This window comes from Nerophis lumbriciformis, linkage group LG01 (assembly GCF_033978685.3).
Source record: "Nerophis lumbriciformis linkage group LG01, RoL_Nlum_v2.1, whole genome shotgun sequence".
In the NCBI taxonomy this organism is placed as follows: Eukaryota; Metazoa; Chordata; class Actinopteri; order Syngnathiformes; family Syngnathidae; genus Nerophis; species Nerophis lumbriciformis.
The window spans coordinates 68,505,995-68,526,314 of NC_084548.2; the positions used below are offsets into that span (position 1 = coordinate 68,505,995).

A 20,320-nucleotide genomic window follows, 5' to 3' on the forward strand; every position below is an offset into this window, starting at 1 on the left:
TTAGGGATGTCCGATAATGGCTTTTTGCCGATATCCCGATATTGTCCAACTCTTTAATTACCGATACCAATATCAACCGATACCGATATATACAGTCGTGGAATTAACACATTATTATGCCTATTTTTGGACAACCAGGTGTGGTGAAGATAAGGTCCTTTTTTGAAAGAAAAAAAATACAATAAAATAAGATAAATAAATTAAAAACATTTTCTTGAATAAAAAAGAAAGTAAAACAATATAAAAACAGTTACATAGAAACTAGTAATTAATGAAAATGAGTAAAATTTAGGGATGTCCCATAATGGCTTTTTGCCGATATCCGATATTGTCCAACTCTTTAATTACCGATACCAATATCAGCCGATGTCGATATCAACCGATACCGATATATACAGTCGTGGAATTAACACATTATTATGCCTAATTTGGACAACCAGGTATGGTGAAGATAAGGTACTTTTAAAATTTTTTTATAAAATAAGATATATAAATTAAAAACATTTTCTTGAATAAAAAAGAAAGTAAAACAATATAAAAACAGTTACATAGAAACTAGTAATGAATGAAAATGAGTAAAATTTAGGGATGTCCGATAATGGCTTTTTGCCGATATTCCGATATTGTCCAACTCTTTAATTACCGATACCAATATCAGCCGATGTCGATATCAACCGATACCGATATATACAGTCGTGGAATTAACACATTATTATGCCTATTTTTGGACAACCAGGTATGGTGAAGATAAGGTCCTTTTTTTTAAGAAATTAATAAAAAAAAAAAAAAAGATGTATAAATTAAAAACATTTTCTTGAATAAAAAAGAAAGTAAAACAATATAAAAACAGTTACATAGAAACTAGTAATTAATGAAAATGAGTAAAATTAACTGTTAAAGGTTAGTACTATTAGTGGACCAGCAGCACGCACAATCATGTAAAAAATAAATAAATAAATAAACGATACCGATAAAAAAAACGATACCGATAATTTCCGATATTACATTTTAACGCATTTATCGGCAGACCGATATTATCGGACATCTCTAGCCAAATTCATTAAAAAAATATATAATGCTTGCAGACAGCCAATATGGATACAGAGCTAACATTTCAACATCAATAGCACTAACGAAAATAAAGTAGGACATTACGGATGCAATGGATGCTAAACAGTATGCAGCCGCAGTGTTTATGGATCTAACAAAAACATTTGATACAAGACTTCTGTGCTTGGCTCTCTCTTGTTCGTCTTCGACATTCTCCCCCCCCCCGGAAAGATCATCTGCCCCGATGGACTTGAGTTTCATTGCCACACTGTTGATATACAGCTCCACATTGCCACCGAGTCTATAAACTCTCATAAACACTCCACCCTCACCCACTGCTCAACAGAAATCAAAACCTGGAGGCGACACAACTCTCCAACTGATCTGCAGTGAATCAGACATACTCATAAAAGCTTTTAATACAACATACTTTTTACTTTTGAGTATTTTTGTCACAAAGAAAGCGCTACTTTTACTCCGATACAATGGCTTCCATTGCGATCGTTACAATTATTTACAAACCCCGTTTCCATATGAGTTGGGAAATTGTGTTAGATGTAAATATAAACGGAATACAATGATTTGCAAATCTTTTTCAACCCATATTCAGTTGAATATGCTACAAAGACAACATATTCATTTTTTTTCTGCAAATAATCATTAACTTTAGAATTTGATGTCAGCAACACGTGACAAAGAAGTTGGGAAAGGTGGCAATAAATACTGATAAAGTTGAGGAATGCTCATAAAACACTTATTTGGAACATCCCACAGGTGAACAGGCTAATTGGGAACAGGTGGGTGCCATGATTGGGTATGAAAGTAGATCCCATGAAATGCTCAGTCATTCACAAACAAGGATGGGGCGAGGGTCACCACTTTGTCAACAAATGCGTGAGCAAATTGTTGAACAGTTTAAGAAACACCTTTCTCAACCAGCTATTGCAAGGAATTTAGGGATTTCACCATCTACGGTCCGTAATATCATCAAAGGGTTCAGAGAATCTGGAGAAATCACTGCACGTAAGCAGCTAAGCCCGTGACCTTCGATCCCTCAGGCTGTACTGCATCAACAAGCGACATCAGTGTGTAAAGGATATCACCACATGGGGTCAGGAACACTTCAGAAAACCACTGTCAGTAACTACAGTTGGTCGCTACATCTGTAAGTGCAAGTTAAAACTCTCCTATGAAAGGCGAAAACCGTTTATCAACAACACCCAGAAATGCTGTCGGCTTCGCTGGGCCTGAGCTCATCTAAGATGGACTGATACAAAGTGGAAAAGTGTTCTGTGGTCTAACGAGTCCACATTTCAAATTGTTTTTGGAAACTGTGGACGTCGTGTCCTCCGGACCAAAGAGGAAAAGAACCATCCGGATTGTTATAGGCGCAAAGTGTAAAAGCCAGCATGTGTGATGGTATGGGGGTGTATTAGTGCCCAAGACATGGGTAACTTACACACCTGTGAAGGCGCCATTAATGCTGAAAGGTACATACAGGTTTTGGAGCAACATATGTTGCCATCCAAGCAACGTTACCATGGACGCCCCTGCTTATTTCAGCAAGACAATGCCAAGCCACGTGTTACATCAACGTGGCTTCATAGTAAAAGAGTGTGGGTACTAGGCTGGCCTGCCTGTAGTCCAGACCTGTCTCCCATTGAAAATGTGTGGCGCATTATGAAGCCTAAAATAGCACAATGGAGACCCCCGGACTGTTGAACAACTTAAGCTGTACATCAAGCAAGAATGGGAAAGAATTCCACCTGAGAAGCTTCAAAAATTTGTCTCCTCAGTTCCCAAATGTTTACTGAGTGTTGTTAAAAGGAAAGGCCATGTAACACAGTGGTGAACATGCCCTTTCCCAACTACTTTGGCACGTGTTGCAGCCATGAAATTCTAAGTTAATTATTATTTGCAGACAAAAAAAAAAAAAAGTTTATGAGTTTGAACATCAAATATGTTGTCTTTGTAGTGCATTCAACTAAATATGGGTTGAAAATGATTTGCAAATCATTGTATTCCGTTTATATTTACATCTAACACAATTTCCCAACTCATATGGAAACGGGGTTTGTAATAAAATAGAAACCTACCGTATTTTTCGGACTATAAGGCGCACTTAAAATCCTTTCATTTTCTACCCACAGTACCCCATATTGACATTTATTGGGGGGTCGGGGGAATTTCTGCAAATTTATAAAAAAAAATATAATAATAAGAAATGACTTGTAGGACTATAAGGCGCACTTCAAATATTTTCATTTTCTCAAAAATTGACAGTGCCCCTTATAACTGGGTGCGCCCAATGTATGGAACAATTTTGGTTGTGCTTACCGACCTCGAAGCTATTTGATTTGGTACATGGTGAAATGATAAGCGTGACCAGTAGATGGCAGTCACACATAAGAGATAAGTGTAGGCTGCAATATGACTCAAGAAAACAACACCAACATTGGATATGTTCCATTGGGAATATAGAACATTACAAACGGCGCTCAACAATCGATCAAAATGTTTTAGTACGACTTTGGTAAGCTATGAAGCCACATTGTACTGTGCTTCAAAATAGGAGTATTATTATGGTGTGTGTATAAAGGTAAGACATATTATCTGGCGTTTTGTTTTGCAATATTATGCAAAAGAAACTTTTCTTACCTTCTGGTACCTGCTGATCTGTATTTGGGATCTGCATGAGTCCTGAAAATTTGCGCGATTCCGCCTTTGTAGTCCGTGACGACGCCGTAGTCGATAAGCTTCTTCTTTTTCTCTATCTTCTTGTTATGGGACATCCATCCTCCGTTGTTGCCATTTCTAATATAAAGTAGTGTAAAAGTTCTTACTTATATCTGTCAGTAAACACACCATGAAAGCGCTAAAACATACCGCATTTGTTGACAAAGTGGTGACCCTCGCCCCGTCCTTGTTTGTGAATGACTGAGTGTTTCATGGAAGCTGATTTTATATCCAATCATGGCTCCCACCTGTTCCCAATTAGCCTGTTCACCTGTGGGATGTTCCAAATAAACAAGCTGAAATTGCTGCAATCGCCCCCTAGTGTACGAAAGGAACACTGCATTAAAGACAACAGCATGAAAACTAGACTGCCAGACAAGGCAGCACAGATCTTCAATGATTACTTTGAAACTAGTGAAAAGAACATTTATATCAAGTGCTGTCATCTGTGTCAGTAGAAATGTTCACGTTTCAGTCGCTATTGCACTTCGAACTACAACACCTAAAATCAGTGAAGTTGTCACGTTGTGTAAATGGTAAATAAAAGCAGAATAAAATGATTTGCAAAATCCTTATATTCAATTGAATAGACTGCAAAGACAAGATACTTAACGTTCGACCTGGGAAACTTTGTTATTTTTTTTGCAAATGTTAGCTAATTTGGAATTTGATGCCTGCGACATGTTTCAAAAAAAGCTGGCACACGTGGCAAAAAAGACTGAGAAAGTTGAGGAATGCTGTCAGGTTCAAACACCGATGACATCTATTAATCAGACAAGAAGCAAGGAATCATGCAGAGACAGAGTTCAATTTAGCTCATGAGGAGAACGCATGGAGCGGCACTCTTAGTCACAGTCTCGATTAGAAATGTCCGATAATTGCTTTAAAATGTAATATCGTAAATTATCGGTATCGGTTTCAAAAAAGTAAAATGTATGACTTTTTAAAACGCTGCTGTGTACACGGACGTAGGGAGAAGTACAGAGCGCCAATACACCTTAAAGGCACTGCCTTTGCATGCCGGCCCAGTCACATGATATCTACGGCTTTTCACACACACACAAGTGAATGCCATGCATACTTGGTCAACAGCCATACAGGTCACACTGAGGATGGCCGTATAAACAACTTTAAAACCGTTACAAATATGCGCCACACTGTCAACCCACACCAAACAAGCATGACAAACACATTTCGGGAGAACATCCGCACCGTAACACAACATAAACACAACAGGACAAATACCCAGAACCCCTTGCAGCACTAACTTTTCCGGGACGCTACAATATACACCCCTCGCTCCCTGAGAGAGAACATGTCCAAAATTCCAAGCTGCTGTTTTGAGGCATGCTAAAAAATAATGCACTTTGTGATTTCAATAATAAATATGGAAGTGCCATGTTGGCATTTTCTTTTCCATAACTTAATAATAATAATAATAATAATAATAGATTTTATTTGTAAAAAAAAAAGCACTTTACATTGAGTAAACAACCTCAAAGTGCTGCAGTGTATTAGAAGAAATAAAATACAAATAAAAAGATAATAAAAATAAATAAAGTAGTATGCATATATCTAAAAAAAAGGCTTTTTTAAAAAGAATGGTTTTTAAGCCTTTTTTAAAAGCATCCACAGTCTGTGGTGCCCTCAGGTGGTCAGGGAGAGCCTTCCACAGACTGGGCGCTTGGGTTGATTTATTTTGGAAAACCTTGTTACATTGTTTAATGCATCGCAACAAAATTAGGCATTATAATGTGTTAATTCCACAACTGTATATATCGGCATCGATTGACATCGGAATAGGTAATTAAGAGTTGCAAAAAAGCCATTATCGGACATCTCTAATTTATACGTTAATTTACATGATAATTCTTTTGTTTTAAATTGATTGCAGAAACGTCGGCATGCTAATAATAATAATAATAATAATAGATTTTATTTGTAAAAAAGCATTTTACATTGAGTAAACAACCTCAAAGTGCTACAGTGTATTAGAAGAAATAAAATACAAATACAAAGATAATACAAATAAATAAAAAATAAAATACCTAGAAGTAGTATGCATATATCTAAAACACAGGCTTTTTTAAAAAGGGGTTTTAAGCCTTTTTTAAAAGCATCCACAGTCTGTGGTGCCCTCAGGTGGTCAGGGAGAGCCTTCCACAGACTGGGCGCTTGAGTTGATTCATTTTGGTAAACCTTGTTACATTGTTTAATGCATCGCAACAAAATTAGGCATAATAATGTGTTAATTCCACGACTGTATATATCGGCATCGGTTGACATCGGAATAGGTAATTAAGAGTTGCAAAAAAGCCATTATCGGACATCTCTAATTTATACGTTAATTTACATGATAATTCTTTTGTTTTAAATTGATTGCAGAAACGTCGGCATGCTAATAATAATAATAATAATAATAGATTTTATTTGTAAAAAAGCACTTTACATTGAGTAAACAACCTCAAAGTGCTACAGTGTATTAGAAGAAATGAAATACAAATACAAAGATAATACAAATAAAATACCTAGAAGTAGTATGCATGTATCTAAAACAAAAGCTTTTTTAAAAAGAAGGGTTTTTAAGCCTTTTTTAAAAGCATCCACAGTCTGTGGTGCCCTCAGGTGGTCAGGGAGAGCCTTCCACAGACTGGGCGCTTGAGTTGATTCATTTTGGAAAACCTTGTTACATTGTTTAAACAAAATACAAATAAAAAGATAATAAAAAATAAATAAAAATAAAATAGCTAAAACTAGTATGCATCTATCTAAAAAAAAAAAAAAGGCTTTTTAAAAAAGAAGGGTTTTTAAGCCTTTTTCCAGTCTGTGGTACCCTCAGGTGGTCAGGGAGAGCGTTCCACAGACTGGGTGCTTGGGTTGATTTATTTTGGAAAACCTTGTTACATTGTTTAATGCATCGCAACAAAATTAGGCATAATAATGTGTTAATTCCACGACTGTATATATCGGCATCGGTTGATATCGGAATCGGTAATTAAGAGTTGGACAATATCGGATTATCGGATATCCGCAAAAAAGCCATTATCGGACATCTCTAATTTATACGTTAATTTACATGATAATTCTTTTGTTTTAAATTGATTGCAGAAACGTCGGGCCTCTCGGGGGCCGCACTGAAGCCCATCAATCAAACAAAACGCACTTAAGTGCACAATAATGAAAGGATTACGTCTTGATCCCGTAAGCCCGGTCTCATTTATTCGAAGCTCGGCCATCAAAGTATAGTTCTTCGTCCGAGCAGAAGGATCTAGCACGGTCTGTTCCGGGGTCAACCTGTGGAAAAAGCTTCTGCGATACGTTATGGAAATTATGCAAGACGATAACCGCCTTGAAGACGGCGAGGTGTGAGAATCAGAGGACGTTCTACCGGTCCAGCAGGCGACGAGTGGGCGATACTTCAATAATTGAATAAGCCATTTTAATCTTCTGCTTAGTGCCGTGGGGTGGCGGCGCTCCCCTGCAGGAAGATATTGCAATAATCCGTGCAGCTCCTGTCCGTCGCTATCGCCAGTTTGACTTTACTGCGGGGCCCTTCCCCCCCACCCCACTTTGCTCGTCTCTCCGAAGACAATAAGTCTCCCTGAAATGAGCAAGTCTCTCTCTCCGAGGACGAGGAGGTGTCTGAGGCTCCAGGGGACAACTCCCGCCTTGTTCCATGCTGAAGCCTGCAGGTCGGCTCTACGTTGCTCTTGGGGCTTTCCTTCTGCTGGCTCTGAACGCATGAGGTATCTATCACCTCTTTTAGGCCAAATTCTTCCGGGAGACTCCTGTTGAGAACACTTAAAGGACCGAGGACCTCTTCCTAGACCGTGATTAAAACTATTGTTTTGAATGAAAATGTGCTTAAATGCTAACGTGAAAACAAGAGACATTAACGTCGTTCCCCATTAAAAATATCATATGCCAACTCACATAAACACATAGCAACTATGATATAAAACCGTGCAAATTGGACCTATTTCTAATGTATTATCATGCTTTATTAACACATGCATTACAGTAGTGCTTTGGCCTAAGAGTTCTATGGCGGAGCTTGTAAACCAAAATGCGTATTTTACTTATTTTATAAATTATTTTTTTTGTAAACATATATTAAATATTTTCACATAAATGATGTGTTCAATAAGTCCTATTAATATTTTACAATAGGAAGTCGATTAAAAAAGGCCCCATTCGTAGTGGTTTACCTGACACATGAAACGTGACAAATTGCAGGGGTATCTATCACCTCTTTGACGCCAAATTCTTCTGGGAGACTCCTGTTGAGAATACTAAAGGACAGAGGACCTCTTCCTACGCCGCGATTAAAACTATTGTTTTGAATGAAAATTAGCTTAAATGCTAACGTGAAAACAAAAGACATTTACGTCGATCCCCATTAAAAATGTCATATGCCAACTAAAATAAACACATAGCAACTATGATATAAAACCGTGCAAACTGGACCTATTTCTAATGTATTATCATGCTTTACTAACACGTACAGTACAGTAGTGCTTTGGCCTAAGAGTTCTATGGCGGAGCTTGTAAACCAAAGTGCGTATTACATTTTTTTTATAAATTATTTTCAAGCATATACTACATATTTTCACGTACATTATGTGTTCAATAAGTCTTATTAATATTTTACAATAGGAAGGGGAATCAAAAAGGCCCCATTCGTAGTGGTTTACCTGACACATGAAACGTGACAAATTGCAAGGGGCAGCACTATCCACTTTGGCCGCCAGATGGCGGTAGAGTGTTGAATATCTTTAAAATGTGTTTTGGGTGTCTATCACCCCTTTGACGCCAAATTTTTCAAAAAGGCCCCATTTGTAGTGGTTTGCCTGACATATGAAACATGACAAACTGCAGGGGCAACACTATACACTTGGGCCACCAGATGGCGGTAGAAAGTCGAATATTTTAAAATGTATTTTGAGTGTCCATCACCCCTTTAACGCCAAATTCTTCAAAAAGGCCCCATTCGTAGTGATTTACCTGACACATGAAATGTGACAAACTGCAAGTGGCAGCACTGTCCACTTTGGCCGCTAGATGGCGGTAGAGTATCGAATATCTTAAAATGTGTTTTGAGTGTCTATCACCTCTTTGACGCCAAATTCTTCAAAAAGGCCCCATTCATAGTGGTTTACCTGACACATGAAACGTGACAAATTGCAAGGGGAAGCACTATACACTTTGGCCACCAGATGGCGGTAGAGTGTCGAATATCTGAAAATGTGTTTTGAGTGTCTATCACCCCTTAGACGCCAAATTCTTCAAAAAGGCCCCATTCGTAGTGGTTTACCTGACACATGAAACGTGCCAAACTGCGGGGGCAGCACTGTCCACATTGGCCGCCAGATGGGGGTAGAAAGTCGAATATCTTAAAATGTGTTTTGAGTGTCTATCACCTCTTTGACGCCAAATTCTTCAAAAAGGCCCCATTCGTAGTGGTTTACCTGACACATGAAACGTGACAAACTGCAAGGGCAGCACTGTCCACATTGGCCGCCAGATGGGGGTAGAAAGTCGAATATCTTAAAATGTGTTTTGAGTTTCTATCACCTCTTTGACGCCAAAATCTTCAAAAAGGCTCCATTTATAGTGGTTTACCTGACACATGAAACATGACAAATTGCAGGGGTATCTATCACCTCTTTGACGCCAAATTCTCCCAGGAGACTCCTGTTTAGAACACTTAAAGGACCGAGGACCTCTTCCTACACCGCGATTAAAACTATTGTTTTGAATGAAAATTAGCTTAAATGCTAACGTGAAAACAAGAGACATTAACGTCTTTCCCCATTAAAAATGTCATATGCCAACTCACATAAACACATAGCAACTATGATATAAAACCGTGCAAACTGGACCTATTTCTAATGTATTATCATGTTTTATTAACACGTGCAGTACAGTAGTGCTTTGGCCTAAGAGTTTTATGGCGGAGCTTGTAAACCAAAGTGCGTATTTTACTTATTTTATAAATAATTTTTTTTGTAAACATATATTAAATATTTTCACGTAAATGATGTGTTCAATAAGTCCTATTAATATTTTACAATAGGAAGTCGATTCAAAAAGGCCCCATTCGTAGTAGTTTACCTGACACATGAAACGTGACAAATTGCAGGGGTATCTATCACCTCTTTGACGCCAAATTCTCCCGGGAGACTCCTGTTGAGAACACTTAAAGGACCGAGGACCTCTTCCGACACCGCGATTAAAACTATTGTTTTGAATGAAAATGAGCTTAAATGCTAACATGAAAACAAGAGTCATTAACATCTTTCCCCATTAAAAATGTCATATCCCAACTCACATAAACACATAGCAACTATGATATAAAACCGTGCAAACTGGACCTATTTCTAATGTATTATCATGCTTTATTAACACGTACAGTACAGTAGTGCTTTGGCCTAAGAGTTCTATGGCGGAGCTTGTAAACCAAAGTGCGTATTACATTTTTTTAATAAATTATTTTCAAGCATATACTACATATTTTCACGTAAATTGTATGTTCAATAGGTCTTATTCATATTTTACAATAGGAAGGGGATTCAAAAGGCCCCATTCGTAGTGGTTTACCTGACACATAAAACGTGACAAATTGCAAAGGGGCAGCACTATCCACTTTGGCTGCCAGATGGCGGTAGAGTGTCGAATAACTTAAAATGTGTTTAGAGTGTCTATCACCTCTTTGACGCCAAATTCTTCAAAAAGGCCCCATTCGTAGTGGTTTACCTGACACATGAAAAGTGACAAACTGCAAAGGGCAGCACTCTCCATTTTGGCCGCCAGATGGTGGTAGAGTGTCGAATATCTTACAATGTGTTTTGTTTGTCCATCACCCCTTTAACACCAAATTATTCAAAAAGGCCCCATTCGTAGTGATTTACCTGACACATGAAATGTGACAAACTGCAAGTGGCAGCACTGTCCACTTTGGCCGCTAGATGGCGGTAGAGTATCGAATATCTTAAAATGTGTTTTGAGTGTCTATCACCTCTTTGACGCCAAATTCTTTAAAAAGGCCCCATTCATAGTGGTTTACCTGACACATGAAACGTGACAAATTGCAAGGGGAAGCACTATACACTTTGGCCACCAGATGGCGGTAGAGTGTCGAATATCTGAAAATGTGTTTTGAGTGTCTATCACCTCTTTGACGCCAAATTCTTCAAAAAGGCCCCATTCGTAGTGGTTTACCTGACACATGAAACGTGACAAATTGCAAGGGGCAGCACTATCCACTTTGGCCGCCAGATGGCGGTAGAGTGTCGAATATCTGAAAATGTGTTTTGAGTGTCCATCACCCCTTTGACGCCAAATTCTTCAAAAAGGCCCCATTCGTAGTGGTTTACCTGACACATGAAACGTGACAAATTGCAGGGGTATCTATCACCTCTTTGACGCCAAATTCTCCCGGGAGACTCCTGTTGAGAACACTTAAAGGACCGAGGACCTCTTCCGACACCGCGATTAAAACTATTGTTTTGAATGAAAATGTGCTTAAATGCTAACATGAAAACAAGAGACATTAACGTCTTTCCCCATTAAAAATGTCATATGCCAACTCACATAAACACATAGCAACTATGATATAAACCGTGCAAATTGGACCTATTTCTAATGTATTATCATGCTTCATTAACATGTACAGTACAGTAGTGCTTTGGCCTAAGAGTTCTATGGCGGAGCTTGTAAACCAAAATGCGTATTTTATTTATTTTATAAATTATTTTTTTGTAAACATATATTAAATATTTTCACGTAAATGATGTGTTCAATAAGTCTTATTTATATTTTACAATAGGAAGGGGATTCAAAAAGGCCCCATTTGTAGTGGTTTACCTGACACATGAAACGTGACAAATTGCAGGGGTATCTATCACCTCTTTGACGCCAAATTCTCCCGGGAGACTCCTGTTGAGAACACTTAAAGGACCGAGGACCTCTTCCTACGCCGCGATTAAAACTATTGTTTTGAATGAAAATTAGCTTAAATGCTAACGTGAAAACAAAAGACATCAACGTCGATCCCCATTAAAAATGTCATATCCCAACTCACATAAACACATAGCAACTATGATATAAAACCGTGCAAATTGGACCTATTTCTAATGTATTATCATGCTTTATTAACACGTGCAGTACAGTAGTGCTTTGGCCTAAGAGTTCTATGGTAGAGCTTGTAAACAAAAATGCAGATTTTACCTTTTTAATGAATTATTTTTAAGCATATATGACACATTTTCACATACATTATGTGTTCAATAAGTCTTATGAATATTTTACAATAGGAAGAGGATTCAAAAGGCCCCATTCGTAGTGGTTTACCTGACACATGAAACGTGACAAATTGCAAGGGGCAGCACTATCCACTTTGGCTGCCAGATGGCGGTAGAATGTCGAATAACTTAAAATGTGTTTAGAGTGTCCATCACCCCTTTGACGCCGAATTCTTCAAAAAGGCCCCATTCGTAGTCGTTTACCTGACACATGAAACGTGACCTACTGCAAAGGGCATCACTCTCCATTTTGGCCGCCAGATGGTGGTAGAGTGTCGAATATCTTAAAATGTGTTTTGTTTGTCCATCACCCCTTTAACGCCAAATTCTTCAAAAAGGCCCCATTCGTAGTGATTTACCTGACACATGAAATGTGACAAACTGCAAGTGGCAGCACTGTCCACTTTGGCCGCTAGATGGCGGTAGAGTATCGAATATCTTAAAATGTGTTTTGAGTGTCTATCACCTCTTTGACGCCAAATTCTTCAAAAAGGCCCCATTCATAGTGGTTTACCTGACACATGAAACGTGACAAATTGCAAGGGGAAGCACTATACACTTTGGCCACCAGATGGCGGTAGAGTGTCGGATATCTGAAAATGTGTTTTGAGTGTCCATCACCCCTTTGACGCCAAATTCTTCAAAAAGGCCCCATTCGTAGTGGTTTACCTGACACATGAAACGTGCCAAACTGCGGGGGCAGCACTGTCCACATTGGCCGCCAGATGGGGGTAGAAAGTCGAATATCTTAAAATGTGTTTTGAGTGTCTATCACCTCTTTGACGCCAAATTCTTCAAAAAGGCCCCATTCGTAGTGGTTTACCTGACACATGAAACGTGACAAACTGCAGGGGCAGCACTGTCCACATTGGCCGCCAGATGGGGGTAGAAAGTCGAATATCTTAAAATGTGTTTTGAGTGTCTATCACCTCTTTGACGCCAAAATCTTCAAAAAGGCTCCATTTATAGTGGTTTACCTGACACATGAAACATGACAAATTGCAGGGGTATCTATCACCTCTTTGACGCCAAATTCTCCCAGGAGACTCCTGTTTAGAACACTTAAAGGACCGAGGACCTCTTCCTACACCGCGATTAAAACTATTGTTTTGAATGAAAATTAGCTTAAATGCTAACGTGAAAACAAGAGACATTAACGTCTTTCCCCATTAAAAATGTCATATGCCAACTCACATAAACACATAGCAACTATGATATAAAACCGTGCAAATTGGACCTATTTCTAATGTATTATCATGCTTCATTAACATGTACAGTACAGTAGTGCTTTGGCCTAAGAGTTCTATGGCGGAGCTTGTAAACCAAAATGCGTATTTTATTTATTTTATAAATTATTTTTTTGTAAACATATATTAAATATTTTCACATAAATGATGTGTTCAATAAGTCTTATTAATATTTTACAATAGGAAGGGGATTCAAAAAGGCCCCATTTGTAGTGGTTTACCTGACACATGAAACGTGACAAATTGCAGGGGTATCTATCACCTCTTTGACGCCAAATTCTCCCGGGAGACTCCTGTTGAGAACACTTAAAGGACCGAGGACCTCTTCCGACACCGTGATTAAAACTATTGTTTTGAATGAAAATGAGCTTAAATGCTAACGTGAAAACAAGAGACATTAACGTCTTTCCCCATTAAAAATGTCATATGCCAATTTACATAAACACATAGCAACTATGATATAAAACCGTGCAAATTGGACCTATTTCTAATGTATTATCATGCTTTATTAACACGTGCAGTACAGTAGTGCTTTGGCCTAAGAGTTCTATGGTAGAGCTTGTAAACAAAAATGCAGATTTTACCTTTTTAATGAATTATTTTTAAGCATATACGACACATTTTCACGTACATTATGTGTTCAATAAGTCTTATTAATATTTTACAATAGGAAGGGGATTCAAAAAGGCCCCATTCGTAGTGGTTTACCTGACACATGAAACGTGACAAATTGCAAAGGTATCTATCACCTCTTTGACGCCAAATTCTTCCGGGAGACTCCTGTTGAGAACACTAAAGGACCGAGGACCTCTTCCTACACCGCGATTAAAACTATTGTTTTGAATGAAAATTAGCTTAAATGCTAACGTGAAAACAAGAGACATTAACGTCGTTCCCCATTAAAAATGTCATATGCCAACTCACATAAACACATAGCAACTATGATATAAAACCGTGCAAACTGGACCTATTTCTAATGTATTATCATGCTTTATTAACACGTACAGTACAGTAGTGCTTTGGCCTAAGAGTTCTATGGCGGAGCTTGTAAACCAAAGTGCGTATTAAATTTTTTTAATAAATTATTTTCAAGCATATACTACATATTTTCACGTAAATTGGATGTTCAATAGGTCTTATTAATATTTTACAATAGGAAGGGGATTCAAAAGGCCCCATTCGTAGTGGTTTACCTGACACATAAAACGTGACAAATTGCAAAGGGGCAGCACTATCCACTTTGGCTGCCAGATGGCGGTAGAGTGTCGAATAACTTAAAATGTGTTTAGAGTGTCTATCACCTCTTTGACGCCAAATTCTTCAAAAAGGCCCCATTCGTAGTGGTTTACCTGACACATGAAACGTGACAAACTGCAAGGAGCAGCACTATACACTTTGGCCACCACTATACATAATATAGTGAGAGTCCAGTCCATAGTGGATCTAACATAATAGTGAGAGTCCAGTCCATAGTGGATCTAACATAATAGTGAGAGTCCAGTCCATAGTGGATTTAACATAATAGTGGGAGAGTCCAGTCCATAGTGGATCTAACATAATAGTATGAGAGTCCAGTCCATAGTGGATCTAACATAATAGTGTGAGAGTCCAGTCCATAGTGGATCTAACATAATAGTGTGAGAGTTCAGTCCATAGTGGATCTAACATAATAGTGAGAGTCCAGTCCATAGTGGATCTAACGTAATAGTGTGAGAGTCCAGTCCATAATGGATCTAACATAATAGTGAGAGTCCAGTCCATAGTGGATCTAACATAATAGTGTGAGAGTCCAATCCATAATGGATCTAACATAATAGTGTGAGAGTCCAGTCCATAGTGGATCTAACATAATAGTGTGAGAGTCCAGTCCATAGTGGATTTAACATAATAGTGTGAGAGTTCAGTCCATAGTGGATCTAACATAATAGTGAGAGTCCAGTCCATAGTGGATCTAACGTAATAGTGTGAGAGTCCAGTCCATAATGGATCTAACATAATAGTGAGAGTCCAGTCCATAGTGGATCTAACATAATAGTGTGAGAGTCCAATCCATAATGGATCTAACATAATAGTGTGAGAGTCCAGTCCATAGTGGATCTAACATAATAGTGAGAGTCCAGTCCATAGTGGATCTAACATAATAGTGTGAGAGTCCAGTCCATAGTGGATCTAACATAATAGTGTGAGAGTCCAGTCCATAGTGGATCTAACATAATAGTGAGAGTCCAGTCCATAGTGGATCTAACATAATAGTGTGAGAGTCCAGTCCATAGTGGATCTAACATAATAGTGTGAGAGTTCAGTCCATAGTGGATCTAACATAATAGTGAGAGTCCAGTCCATAGTGGATCTAACGTAATAGTGTGAGAGTCCAGTCCATAATGGATCTAACATAATAGTGAGAGTCCAGTCCATAGTGGATCTAACATAATAGTGTGAGAGTCCAGTCCATAGTGGATCTAACATAATAGTGAGAGTCCAGTCCATAGTGGATGTAACATAATAGTGTGAGAGTTCAGTCCATAGTGGATCTAACATAATAGTGTGAGAGTCCAGTCCATAGTGGATCTAACATAATAGTGAGAGTCCAGTCCATAGTGGATCTAACGTAATAGTGTGAGAGTCCAGTCCATAGTGGATCTAACATAATAGTGTGAGAGTTCAGTCCATAGTGGATCTAACATAATAGTGAGAGTCCAGTCCATAGTGGATCTAACGTAATAGTGTGAGAGTCCCGTCCATAATGGATCTAACATAATAGTGAGAGTCCAGTCCATAGTGGATCTAACATAATAGTGTGAGAGTCCAGTCCATAGTGGATCTAACATAATAGTGAGAGTCCAGTCCATAGTGGATCTAACATAATAGTGTGAGAGTTCAGTCCATAGTGGATCTAACATAATAGTGTGAGAGTCCAGTCCATAGTGGATCTAACATAATAGTGAGAGTCCAGTCCATAGTGGATCTAACATAATATTGTGAGAGTCCAGTCCATAGTGGATCTAACATAATAGTGAGAGTCCAGTCCATAGTGGATCTAACATAATAGTGTGAGAGTCCAGTCCATAGTGGATTTAACATAATAGTGTGAGAGTTCAGTCCATAGTGGATCTAACGTAATAGTGTGAGAGTCCAGTCCATAATGGATCTAACATAATAGTGAGAGTCCAGTCCATAGTGGATCTAACATCATAGTGTGAGAGTCCAGTCCATAGTGGATCTAACATAATAGTGAGAGTCCAGTCCATAGTGGATCTAACATAATAGTGTGAGAGTTCAGTCCATAGTGGATCTAACATAATAGTGAGAGTCCAGTCCATAGTGGATCTAACATAATATTGTGAGAGTCCAGTCCATAGTGGATCTAACATAATAGTGAGAGTCCAGTCCATAGTGGATCTAACATAAGAGTGTGAGAGTCCAGTCCATAGTGGATTTAACATAATAGTGTGAGAGTTCAGTCCATAGTGGATCTAACATAATAGTGAGAGTCCAGTCCATAGTGGATCTAACATAATAGTGTGAGAGTCCAGTCCATAATGGATCTAACATTATAGTGAGATCCACTATGGACTGGACTCTCACTATTATGTTAGATCCACTATGGACTGGACTCTCCCACTATTATGTTAGATCCACTATGGACTGGACTCTCACTATTATGTTAGATCCACTATGGACTGGACTCTCCCACTATTATGTTAGATCCACTATGGACTGGACTCTCACTATTATGTTAGATCCCCCATGGACTGGTTTCTCACTATTATGTTAGATCCACTATGGACTGGACTCTCACTATGATGTTAGATCCACTATTGACTGGACTCTCACTATGATGTTAGATCCACTATGGACTGGACTCTCACTATTATGTTAGATCCACTATGGACTGGACTCTCACAATATTATGTTAGATCCACTATGGACTGGACTCTCACACTATTATGTTAGATCCACTATGGACTGGACTCTCACTATTATGTTAGATCCACTAAGGACTGGACTCTCACATTATTATGTTAGATCCACTATGGACTGGACTCTCACTATTATGTTAGATCCACTATGGACTGGACTCTCACAATATTATGTTAGATCCACTATGGACTGGACTCTCACTATTATGTTAGATCCACTATGGACTGGGCTCTCACACTATTATGTTAGATCCACTATGGACTGGACTCTCACTATTATGTTAGATCCACTATGGACTGGACTCTCACACTATTATGTTAGATCCACTATGGACTGGACTCTCACTATTATGTTAGATCCACTAAGGACTGGACTCTCACATTATTATGTTAGATCCACTATGGACTGGACTCTCACTATTATGTTAGATCCACTATGGACTGGACTCTCACTATCATGTTAGATTTACTATGGACTGGACTCTCACACTATTATGTTAGATCCACTATGGACTGGACTCTCACTATTATGTTAGATCCACTATGGACTGGACTCTCACACTATTATGTTAGATCCACTATGGACTGGACTCTCACTATTATGTTAGATCCACTATGGACTGGACTCTCACTATTATGTTAGATCCACTATGGACTGGACTCTCACACTATTATGTTAGATCCACTATGGACTGGACTATCACACTATTATGTTAGATCCACTATGGACTGGACTCTCACTATTATGTTAGATCCACTATGGACTGGACTCTCACTATTATGTTAGATCCACTATGGACTGGACTCTCACTATTACTTTAGATCCACTATGGACTGGACTCTCACTTAAATGCTTCTACTAAAAATAAGGTACTTTGTTTACACATATTTCCACGATTTCGGGGCCCACACAAATTGACGTGGCGGGCCAGATCTGGTCCCCGGGCCTTGAGTTTGACACCCGTGCTATTCAGGATACGTGTTAATATGCGAAGTTAAATCGTAAGTGACTACTATGGCGTTTCCTTGTTGTGAAGACGCAAACTGCAGCTCAACAAACCAACCCTTCTCCTCAATGCTGCAGCCACGCGCAGGGTTCTCACAGGAATTAGACACAAAAAAAATCTAATCCTTACCAAACTTGTATACGTACGTGCTTTTGTGACCGTCAGTCCTCCGCGGTCTGAGGGAGCGTAACGCCGCACTCATCACAGCGTGAGGACCGCCTCGCCGTCAAGATGATGGAGGGGCCTCTTCCTCTTCGCCGCGTGCTCCCCGGCGCTCTTCGCGAGATCGCCGCCTCCTTGTCGCCTCCCTCCAGTGGCCACTAACCGATCTCGATGTGTCATCACTTTTCTTCATCCTCCTCGTCCGTCTCCTCTTCCTCGCCGCCCCCGTTTCCGTGAAAGAGAAATGGCGATTAGCATTGACCCCGTGGCCGGCGGGGAGGCGAGTGTGTTCCCTCCTCTGTGTGCACATAGTGGAGTGTTTGTTGTTTTATGCAAATGTGTGTGTGTGTCCCCCCGTGTCATTGTTTCTCGTTTTGTACTTACAGTAATTGCAGCTTTCTTCTTGAGGGAGTCATGTTGCATCCCTCCGATGTTATGAGCTCAACAACAACATAGCACCTTAGGACGACTCCACGAATGCACTTTGCAAATCATTCATAACCTCTTATGAGGAGTCCACAACATTTTGGCACAATCGTTTCCTTTTTCAGCAGAAAAAGGAAAAGTTATGCGCAGGTCGTTTCAGGAAAAAAAATAAAAAAAATTCATAAATAAGGCAAGAAAAAAAGAACAGGAGAGCGTGCCGATTGCACGGGAAGGTAGGGTAGAGACAAGCACAGGAACGGGAACAAGAAAACAAAACAGCCAGACTGAGTGTGGCAAAAGGCGAGAATAAATAGCTCTCCGATTAGTGCCCGGGAGCAGGTGAGCGTCCTGGACACTAATGGGGTGAAAATAATCAGCACCCATGGCAACCAAGAAACACAAATCCAGGGGTGCTGAAACATAACTAAGAGAGTTTTAATCTAAAACAGTGGTTCTTAACCTTGTTGGAGGTACCAAACCCCACCAGTTTCATATGCGCATTCACCGAACCCTTCTTTAGTGAAATATATATATATATATATATTTTTTCAAATTCAAGACAAAGTTCTATGTTTTTGGTAACACTTTAGTATGGGGAACATATTCTAAGTAACAAAGACTTAATTTAAAGGTATTTGGTTAGGGTTAGGGTAAGGGTTAGAGCAGTGGTCCCCAACCTCCGGGCCGTGGACCGGTACCAATTGGTACCGGGCCGCACAAGGAAAAAAAAAAAAAAAAAAAAAATATTGTTATTATTTTTTTTATTAAATCAACATAAAAACACAATATATACACTTTATTTTAATGTATATCAATACAGTCTGCAGGGATACAGTCCGTAAGCACACATGATTGTATTTCTTTATTTAAAAAAAAAAAAAAAAAAAAAAATCACCAATCATTGCGAAAACAAAGCAGGTGCGGGCAATAGCACTCAAAAGAAGGCGTGAAGCTGCTACAGGAGAACACCAACAAAACAGGAAGAGTCACCAAAATAACAGCACAAGACAAGAACTAAAGCACAACACACAGGAAACAACAACAAACTCAAAATAAGGCACGACAACCTGGTGGAGTGTCATTGTTTAACCTTTTCTGCTGGTGGTGTGCCTCTGTAGTTTTTTTATGAAAAAAATGTGCCTTTGCTCAAAAATGGTTGAAAAATACTGATTTACACGATGAGTCGGGTGAAAAATGTACCTCCGCCGAACCCCTGAGCCCGACTCACCGAACCCCTAGGGTTCCATCGAACCCAGGTTAAGAACCACTGATCTAAAACAAAACGTGATCCGGGCAACGGATCACCACACACGGTTAGGGATTGTGAGGAGGCGTGGCCTGCGGACCTGCAGCGAGGCGGGGTGTGCCGGGGCCGGCTCCGAGATCGGCGACAGGTGCGTAGATGGCCCAGCTGGGCCCGTTTGTCTGATCACCTGTCACCCTGTAAAAGGGCAGCAGCCGAGAGGAGA

At 39.3% G+C, this 20,320-nt stretch overlaps 1 protein-coding gene across 1 annotated transcript in view; it reads right to left on the reverse strand.

Annotated features, from left to right (window-relative positions):
- Nucleotides 1-18,985, reverse strand: part of LOC133572222 (uncharacterized) — a 54,599-nt gene extending 35,614 nt beyond the window's left edge. The window contains exons 1-3 of the mRNA XM_061925038.2: nt 18,410-18,985; nt 3,937-4,104; nt 3,709-3,864 (exon numbers count right to left, since the gene is read on the reverse strand). Coding sequence (XP_061781022.1) covers nt 3,709-3,864; nt 3,937-4,104; nt 18,410-18,465 — 380 coding nt within the window. The 5' untranslated portion in view covers nt 18,466-18,985. The remainder of the gene's footprint in view (nt 1-3,708; nt 3,865-3,936; nt 4,105-18,409) is intronic.
- Between the last annotated feature and the right edge of the window lie 1,335 nt (nt 18,986-20,320).